Source organism: Tachysurus fulvidraco, chromosome 7 (assembly GCF_022655615.1).
Source record: "Tachysurus fulvidraco isolate hzauxx_2018 chromosome 7, HZAU_PFXX_2.0, whole genome shotgun sequence".
NCBI classification, from domain to species: domain Eukaryota; kingdom Metazoa; phylum Chordata; class Actinopteri; order Siluriformes; family Bagridae; genus Tachysurus; species Tachysurus fulvidraco.
Window position 1 is genome coordinate 25,702,537 of NC_062524.1, and position 10,182 is coordinate 25,712,718.

The 10,182-nt window shown below is 37.5% G+C and overlaps 1 protein-coding gene across 1 annotated transcript; it reads left to right on the forward strand.

Moving 5' to 3' along the window:
* The first annotated feature begins 5,214 nt into the window (after positions 1 to 5,214).
* LOC113650042 (macrophage mannose receptor 1-like) lies at positions 5,215 to 9,477 on the forward strand. The gene is made up of 6 exons (XM_047815720.1): positions 5,215 to 5,323; positions 5,927 to 5,983; positions 6,671 to 7,048; positions 7,291 to 7,623; positions 7,697 to 7,788; positions 8,385 to 9,477. The coding sequence occupies exons 2-6, from the start codon at positions 5,950 to 5,952 to the stop codon at positions 8,490 to 8,492; spliced, it is 945 nt and encodes a 314-aa protein (XP_047671676.1). The 5' UTR covers positions 5,215 to 5,323; positions 5,927 to 5,949; the 3' UTR covers positions 8,493 to 9,477.
* Positions 9,478 to 10,182: the final 705 nt, after the last annotated feature.

The window sequence follows — 10,182 nt, forward strand, 5'->3', positions numbered from 1 at the left end:
AATGGCAGAGTAACCCTTAATGAAGCGACGATAGAACCCGCAGAACCCCAGAAATGATCGCAAGGATTTCAAGTCGGTAGGTGTCTTCCAGTGAGCTACCACTGCTACTTTCTCTGGGTCTGGGGCTATACCTGCTGCTGAGACAATGTGCCCCACATACTTCACCTGTGGCTGGCAAAACTGGCATTTGTCTATAGATACTTTTAGACCAAATTCCTCTAGTCGGTCAAGAACTTTCATCAGTCGCTCCTCATGCTCCTCGAGTGTGCGGCCAAATACAATGAGGTCATCAAGGTAGACAATCACTTGCAGGAGGTGCATATCACCAACCACTCTCTCCATAAGCCTCTGAAACGTGGATGGTGCCCCAGTGATACCTTGCGGCATGCGTTCGAACTGGTAGAACCCCAGCGGGCAGATGAAGGCAGTCTTTTCTTTGTCTTCTTCAGACATGGCTATCTGATAGTAGCCACTACATAAATCCAAGACTGAGAACCACTTGCTACCAGACAAACAGTCTAAAGCATCATCGATTCTTGGTGTTGTGTATTGGTCAGGGATAGTGCGGCTGTTCAAGGTTTGATAGTCAATGCACATTCTTATAGCTCCACTCTTTTTTCGGGCTATCACAATGGGAGAGGCATAAGGGCTTCTAGACTCTTTGATAATGCCAGCGGCTAGGAGATCTTTAAGCTGGCGTCGTACATCATCAATATCGGCTGGAGCGATACGACGAGATCGTTCTCTGAAAGGTCGAGAATCACTTAGTCTGATCTGGTGATTAACATCTTTTGCTAGACCTACATCCCATTCTTCGAGGGAGAACACATTACTTCGTTCATCCAACTTCAACCGTAATCTCTCTTCCCATGCTGCAGGTATTGTCGACTCACCAAAGTTAAACAACTCTGGATCGATATGCTTTGAGTTTTGGACTCCAGGCGCCACAGTAAATGTGTCAGTGGGAAATACATGTGCTATTATAGTGCCAGCAGGAATGGAAAGATCTTTGCTTGTTTCATTGTGGACTAAGACTCTAAAATTATTCACATCCACAGCAGAGGAGGGCAATATCACCGGGGGAATGAACAGTCCAGCAGGAAGTGGATCAGCTGATGGAGATTCAATTATAAAGATATCATCTTTTAGTCGCTTTTTGGACTCCACTTTGCACGTAGCATAAAGCTCACCCCGAGACGGGACAGTAAAGTTTCCTGGGCCCACCCAGTTCACTTTCCCTTCTGGCTGATCAGGATCAGAGGTTTTAAAGCTCTGTGGTGTGTGGAAGACTGGAGGAGTTTGAATTCGTAATGTTTGGGCAGTATTTGTCACACTTGTGGGCTTGGTAAGGGCCGTTAATCTCTGGAAGAAACTGGCATTTGTGCCGATTATTACAGGAAACTGTGGAGGACCTTTGGGATCTGGGCAGACTAAAGCAAGGATGGATACGGACTCTTCTCCACCAGCGAGAGACACAGGAAATGAAACATCTACAACAATGTATCCTTTATAGGTATAACTGGACGAACCAAGTCCCCAAATGGACAACCCAGTAAGAGGGTGAATGGGCACATCTGGTAAGCTTTTACCAGATGGTAAGATGGTTATCTGGTAAGAGTACCATGAGTCAAACACAAGAGTGACCTGAGAACCACTGTCCAAAAGAGCTTCACATGACTGCCCACAAATCTTCACTTTAATCCTTGAAGTGGGTCCCACCAAGCCCTTTGGTAGACCATTTGGCTCATAGGTGTGTATGTGGCTATTTTTTGAAAAACAGGTACGATCTCCAGAACAATGATTGTAGTTTGGATCATTTCTCAGTTCTTTAGCCTTCTTCAAAGAGCGGACTAGCTAATTGATCACTTGAGTGGAGTTCTCAGGAGCTTGACATTTCGTAGCAATGTGTCCGTCCTCTCCAGACCTATAGCAAAAGTAATCATCCTTGTTCCTGACAGGTTTCTGTCTAAAGGGAGTTGGGGAAGGCTGTGGCAAGGATGAGGTCTGGCTCATTGTATGACTGTGGCCAACACTTATAACAGCTAGCTGTTGTTGTAACTGCTGGACTTGTTTTTTCAAAGGTTGAACTTCTGAATAATTCTTTGTCTCCTGCTTGTCTGTGGTATTTGTATATCTTATATTTGCCTTGGGCTCTACCATCATGGACGAAGCACGTAAAGCGGTTGGACATCCCCTTTTCAGCTGAGCCCTGAGTTCTTGAATTTCGACTTTGAGCTCCCGTACAACTGATGGACTAATCTTTTCTTCTCCCTGCAGGTGTATGGGCTTTGCCGTGGCAGTGATCTTACGCCGAGTGGCTTCACTCTCTTCAGCCTCACGTATTTCATTCAGTAAGTTCAAGAAAGTAGGTGGTCGCTCTTTTCTCTCCCTTAGTCGCAACTGCAGGAGCATCATGTCTGATTCAACGGCTCCTCGGATCAGCTGTTCTACTCTTGCTCTGTCAACATTGGCTGAAGACAAACCTCCTCTTTGAACGACTTTGGTCAGAGATTTCTCCATCCGTCTCAAGAAATCAGATAAGGAGTCTCCAGGAGATTGGCATAGTAGTCAAAAAGCAAAATATAAGTCTTCTCCAGACTCGGAGGATCCAAATGTGCTTTCCAGGGCTTCCAGATACTGCAGGGCACTGGCATCCGGACTAGAAAGACGAACAGCTTTTATGATTTCGAGTGCTGGTCCCTTCAAACTTTCTACAATTCTCCGACGTTTTTCTTTCTCAGAGCAGTCACATTCTGTTATCATTGTTCTGGCCTGCTCGATCCAATGTTCCACGGTTTCCTCTCCTGCAGGGGTGGGAACAGTGCCTGAGAAGTCGTGTCAAGTCTAAGCTCTTTAGGGTGGGGCGACGGGTTCAATAACTTGGGGTCTCTCGACTAAAGAAATTAAAAATACTCTGATACCTGGACTCTTAAATACACAATAAAGAAACAAACATTCATGAAAACAGTTTTGTATTTATTTTTCTATATAAAATATATTGTGATATGAATTATAGAATGTATATATTTATATGTTTAAGTAAGTAAGTGTAAGTGAAATATGTATAACAATATATAGGTTTTAACAAAAAATTATTGTCCACTTACTGAATAAACTGAATAAACAATGTAAACAGTTCAAACACTTTGAAATACACAAAAACCCAGCAATGAATACGCACTCAAGGAAAATACTTAAGCACTCTTACTGTTAACAAGTTTAGTAACGGGGCAACTGTACACTCTAAACCAACACATATAGTACCACAGTGTAAATTCAACATAAATATTAGTGGGCCCACTCACACAACCCCCCCCTTTGACCTTTGTTTGCCAGTGATGTTGACATCCTGAACCGCATAGATTACTTATCGTTTTTTAATTTATTTGCCATGCAAAGTGTGTATGCATTGTGTTGTTACCTGGGAAAGACTGATTCTTTCTCAACCTGTTGTTTTTACTGTTAAGAATTATTTCCTGAATTTGTTTAATTTTAGAGTACAACTTGTTTACTGTTTGTTGCTTTTTTAAGGCTTTACACATTTGCATTATTTAAACCAGCCATTTGGTCACGATTAGCAAAGGCCTGTTCAGGCATACAGGTCTGTATGTTACACGGAAAACTATGAACACAGAGAGAGAAATGTGTATTATTATTATTATTAGTAGTAGTAGTAGTAGTAGTAGTAGTAGTAGTAGTAGTAACAGTAGTAGTAGTAACAGTAGTATTAGTATTAGTATTAATATCTACAGTAATCCCTCACCACTTCACGGTTCAAGTTTCGTGGCCTCGGTGCATCGCTGATTTTTCAAAAATATTCATTGAAAAATAAAAATAAAAACGGTTTTCCAGGATGCCAGACAAAGAGAGAAGCTCTCTCAGAGTCTTTGTACATACCCAGGGGCACTCAGACAAGACACATGATTGGCTCCAGGCGTGAGATCTGAGCTGAGCATCATCGCATCCTCTCCCAGCTTCTTCCCTTGTTGTATCTCGCCACTCTCGTTCACGCTGTCAACTGTGTCTCATGTATTGTGTTCGAAATTAACTTTTCGTTAAGCCCTTACAATGCCTCCTAAGCGCCGTGCCTCTGCGAAAGATTCCTCTAGTGAGCCCAAGAGGAAGAGGAAGATGATGACCATCACTGAAAAGGTCAAACTTAGGACCAATCCTACTTCGCGGATTTTCACCTATCGCGAGGGGTTCCGGTCCCCATTAACTGCGATAAACGAGGGATCACTGTATAATGTTATCCTGTACTAGAAAAAATTCCTCGTATGTGAAGGACTTGGTAATAAAGACCTTTTTGATTCTGATTCTAATGTAAAAAAATTTTGATTTCAAACTAGTTAGAATGAGTAGTTTCGAGGTTGTATGCTAGTTTACCTCTGAAGTAATCATTAAATGACTGTTTTGAGATTTACATTTGCAGCATTTTGCAGACACTCTTTTCCTGAGCAACTTTTTTTCATACAACTGATCAACTGAGGGTAAAGGGACTTGTTCAAAGGCCCTGTAGTGGGCACTTAATAGATCTGGAATTAAAAATCACAACCTTCCAATCGGTGGTCCAAGCTACCACATCCTCAAAAAACGAAAAGATGTTTATTGAAAAGATGTTTATTGTCTTTTTATTTTATTTGGCATGTACCATGGGTCTAAGTATGCTGGAACATCAAAAGGGGTTTTGACCTCGTAGATACATCATATTAAAATTAAGATCTGTCTTGAAAATTAGACACATTATAAATAGCCTCTTCCTGTTCTTCTGGGCTGCCCTCTCAGTCACTGGAATCACAATAACTTTTAACATCAGTTTCATAACAGCACTTATCCACTCAACATTCCAAAATATACATCACAACATTTCCTTTAATAAAATTTCCAAATATGTTTCTTAAAAAATTGAATGATTAGGCTTATTTTAAGACACGGATTTCATGCTAAATTTAAATTTAAAGCACCATTTAATGCATTTTTTTAAAATGACCAGGTAACTGAAAGAGAAAAAACATACAATGATAGTTTCCATTTACCTATTCAAGGAAGGACTTTGAAGGACCTATGCATTTCCCTTCATTTCCATGGTTTTGGTTTGTTCAAATAAGGAGACTGATTCCAAACAATGTCTTGGAAAAGGAAATGAAATGAAAATCAGTTGGTCATCAATGTCAAAAAATCTCACCCTCCCAATGTCAACAAACTCAATAAAAACTGGTTTGCATTTCTGTAAAGCCACAGTAGCCAGAAAAGTGTTTTAAAAAGGTGAAGACTGAAGACAGTCTGGAGGAGATTTACAAGCTTTTATATTACTACATTTCAGGTATGTTTTGATGTAACTTTTTTGCCTTTGCAGCTCACACTGTGTTAGAGATGTGATGGTATACCCTAGTTTTTAAAACTAAAACAGGAATTTTTACAGTCCGGTAAGGATTTGAGGTTTGCTCTGGGAAGACAAGGTGCTACTGAGCCTTGTTGACTCGGCAGGAGATAAGAGATAGTTTGTTTTCTCTACACCACTCTGTGACCATACTTTCAGTGTTTATGCATGCATGATGGGAAGACTGCATTTAACTTGTTTCATAACTAACCACTCAGAGCACATCATGAAAGGTGTTAGTGTAACTGGATGGTATTCACTGAGGCAGGACATGGTCTACTGACATACCATGTCATTCCATTTAGTGGCAGCTTAAAGTAAAGTTTTTGAACTTTACAATGTTATATCATTTTAATATTTTCTTTGGTTAGACTGTGAATTTATGCCTTTGAACACAGTTCTGCGATGCTGCAAAGAAAAACTAACAGATAATTAACTTATGATTACCTGAAATTTGTTGAGTTCTTATGGAAATGTTAAAACAAGATCAGTTACATCATAAAAATCTTATTGAATTTTACTTATTGATTGTGTTTGTTGTTTTAGTACTTCCCTTCTACTCATTCATCATGAAGCTGAATCTTTTTCTCCTGCGTCTCACTGGTAAGAGCATACTATGTTAATACACCATTTTTTTTCAAGAATTAATTTTTGAGCTCATACTGAAGAATTTTAAAACAGTTTTGGCCAAGTTAAAAAAATGCAAATGTAATGTATATTATATAATTTTTTTTAAGCAACTATTCTCATCATGATGTAAGAAAACTGATGTATTCATGGACAATGGCATGCTATCTAAGTTGATTCATTTCAAACGCTTACTTTTTTCTGTTTTTCTGAGTAAAATTTGTATAGCCCCAAAGTCCTTTAGTATCACTATCAGTTCTTAAGATTAAACAGGAGCAATTAAATAATTTATCAATGGCGATGGTGCTATATAAGTAGGGATGGGACAGAAGGTAAAAGATGCATGTTTGTAGCAGTACTTAAATGCAGAATTGAATCTTAACCTAATATGGCCATTTGTTTATGAAGCTTGCTTTGTCATATTGGAATAGTTTTGTGCTTCTTAGACTCAGTGAGAGGGAAATCTTAATGTTACAGCATATAAGACATTTTTAAACAATTGCTGTGCTTCCAAACTTGTAGTGAAGACCTACATTTAGATGAGTTGGTCAGGTATCCATGGTACACTATATGGCCAAAAGTGCATAACCATGATGTCAAGAAAATGTCAATTGTTGTTTTGTTTTTACTGTTTTTCGATATTAAAATGACATTTTGCAACAGGTCTTATCTCAATCACCCTGCAATATGTCCGCCATGATTATTTATTGATCAAAACACCTATGACATGGGCAAATGCAAAAACTTACTGCGAGAAAAAAAATCAAAGTTTAGCTGTGGTGAAGACAGCAGATGACTGGAACAGGTTGACTGCTGAGGCAGAGAGGCATGGTCTGGGAGTAACTGGCTGGATCGGACTGTGCATCGAGGTAGGCCGCTGGTTCTTCTCGTCTTATTCGCCAGTAACGCCTTTACAAAATATAAATAACTGGGCCCCTGGACAGCCTGATAATTTTGGAGGGAATCAGTCATGTATTGCAATGGAGTCAAATGGAACCTGGTCAGATTATTGCTGCTCAGACCTGAAACCGTTCATATGTGGTAAGCCATAATCTGCATTTTACTTTGTCAGTATCATTGATTAAGTGAACTCTGGCTGTAACCCAACTGTCTAGCCATCAAGTATATATGATGACTGGATTATCTCTGCATTAGTTATCACTCTGAATTCGGCATTAATGTCTTGCTGACTACTGAACTGAAGTGCATAAGTATAACTAATGTCATGAAAATGGAAATGTGGCATGCTTTAATCAAATTTTTGTAACTTTATTATTTTACAGCTACCACTGAAGGGCTTATTAATATCACTTCTCCTGCATTGGACTGGTTTGGGAGTCGGAAATACTGCGCGAGCCATTACTTAGATTTGGCAAGCCCGAAAAATGTAACACAGAACAATTTGATTCAACCATTCGTGTCACCCGAGGGCGCTTCTTGGATAGGCATATTTAGGCCTAATTGGACTTGGGTAAATAAGGATGTTGGGTCTGGGCTTCCTTGGCGTTCTGGCTATCCAAATAATGTAGATGGAAATAACAACTGTGGTTTTCTAAATAACAGCTTGTTAGAGGATAAACCATGCAGCAGACAATTGTACTTCTTCTGTCACATCTGTGAGTATTTTGGTTTTTGGTTCATGTTATATGTCATAAAGCATCCACTAATAAACCATTGTGTCTTCTACAGCATATACAGTGAGACAGCAAGTATTAAAACTGAAGATTCAAGGAGACAATAGTGTGTTTGGTCCTGCTTCTCAGGCAGCCATTTTACAACAGGTAAAGTCATGCAAAGTTGCTATATTTAAATGAATGATAGAAGTATTACAGATGTACTGTATTTATGAACACACTATACATTTATTTATACCATTTATAGCAATAACAATTCATAGTTACATTATAATCTTGGAACTTCTACAAGCTAATTGTTTCCAGCATCATTTTTCTCTACTATAGAAACTAGAGAAACTATAAAAACTATACTATAAAAACTATACTATAAAACCTAGAAAAACTATAAATTTCGCTGTTCTGAAGGCTTTTTCATAGCAGAAAACACTAACAATAGAGACTCTTTACCTAGATGTGAAATAAACATCTCCTTTCAGGAGATGTTTTCATGTCCTTGTGTTGTTTAATCTGTATTTCTAGGCTTACATGAAATATCTGTCATCAAATCCCTGTGAATTAGCTGTTACAGTACCATAGAAATGCTAACGCCTAACAAGGAGTGCATTAATATAAACATGCAAACTAAACCTTCTGTGTGAGAAAATTATTCTCCACCTTCTGACTAATTCAGCAGTGCTGTGTTATAAATGTAAATAAGACGTTGTATTATTCAGCAGTAAAATCATGACAATTTTCTTCAGGTAAAGCAGAAACTGAAGGACCACGGCGTAGAGAGAGAGACAAATGTGACCTGGAGGGTGTGGCCAGATGGAACAGTCATTCACAAGAAAAGCAAGAATGAACTCTAAACAATCTGCTTACATACTTCTCAACATATAACTTTTAATTCTATATCAGGTTCTGTTGTGGTGAAATGTAATGTCATAGAAAAAAACAGATTAAATTCAATTTGAATTCAAATTTATTAATTGATAACTAGAATGTGTATAATGAAGGACATTCAAATCAAAAGGACACATAGTACAAAATATAGTTTTACTAGAATAGTCTCTTGATTGTTATGGACATTCTGTATAATTATTTTTTCATAAAGGCACAACCAGGGTCTGTGAACATGATTTGGAAAAAATGTTTTATCAAACATTCAATCTGGGATGATCTTGGTCTTCAGATGTGGTTTATAATCCCTAATAATATTCTTAATTACTGTTAGCTGTAGTTTCTACTATCTTTCTAATGTCTGTCAACAACCTGGATGTTATGGCTGGATTAATGGAGAGATTTGGGGCCACATTAGGAGTATCTTCTTGGTACAGTATCTTAGTCTCGTACAAATCTGATTAGATTTAAGTCAGACATATTTAATTTATATATTCATATAATTTACATATTGATGTACTTAAAACTTTGTAAGGTGTCTCAAATATAGAATTTTATTTTATATTTACAAGACATCCTCTTGATACTATCCTTGTGTTATATTGAATGAGTCAGATGTTATATAAAAATTCTCTTTTATTACATTTGATTGAATTTGTATTGTAATGGGCTTAAGTAATTGTCATGTCTCAGGTTGCCTTCGTTTACTATGACCGGACAAATAATACAAGTAAATAAAATTGTTCAGGAATGTGATATCCAGGCTTTGTGATCATCAATCTGTTGTGGTAATGACAACCTGTTATTACATTAATTAATTTACATTAGTACATAGAGATTCTTTTTTGTTTTTGTTTTATTTAGAAAATTAAAGAGACACCAGACCAATACGTCCCAGATCAAAGAATTTGGAGTATAATCAAATGTTTAATGAGCAATAAATATCAATAGAAAGAACCAGACATGTTTTAATGTTTCTCCTGACCAGGAGGCATGAACTCATTTATTATGAAGTGTAACATTAATAAGGTGGCTTGCAGACTTAGCTGTATTTCTCTACACATCCACTAGGTGTCACAAATTCCTGCTGTTTCAAAAATGGTGACTCAATTTCTGCCAAGAATTTCCTTTTAAATCCCCAAGTTTCTGCATGGCAGGTTACTTAATTTCACATGATTTTTTGTGTTGGTACTGTAAGTCAGGGTTTAAGTGACAATTACATCTTTTATTCCTGACTGCAATTCGAGGAGCAAAACATTAAATTAGTTACATTTTGGGGTTCTCAAAAAGGACCATTAAATAAATAAAATCACAGTTTTAAACAAAGGACATAAATTGTTTGACCTCTCCCTTATGTTCTATGTTCATTTAAAACTATAACATTTTAAACTAAAATACAAATGAAAACCTGCTCATACATCCAACAGAATATAAATAAAATTAGTTACCACACCTTCTCCCAACAGATAGACACAAACAAAACAGTACAATATCTTGAGAAAAGAAAGAAAAGGATAACATTTTTGTTAAAATGATAGAAAATATATTTTACTAAAGTAAAACAAAATAAACAAACTCCTACTGTCAATTATCTCATGAGCAGGAGATCATACATGGAGCCAATAACAATCAATAACAAGCACAATGTTACTTCTACAT

Bases quoted from the DNA above. Each gene is read 5' to 3' on its own strand.
- LOC113650042 (XM_047815720.1), top strand. From the start codon at position 5,950: ATGAAGCTGAATCTTTTTCTCCTGCGTCTCACTG. The intron at 5,984-6,670 runs GTAAGAGCATAC...ATTTTGCAACAG, and splicing joins TTTTCTCCTGCGTCTCACTG to GTCTTATCTCAATCACCCTG. The intron at 7,624-7,696 runs GTGAGTATTTTG...TGTCTTCTACAG, and splicing joins GTACTTCTTCTGTCACATCT to CATATACAGTGAGACAGCAA.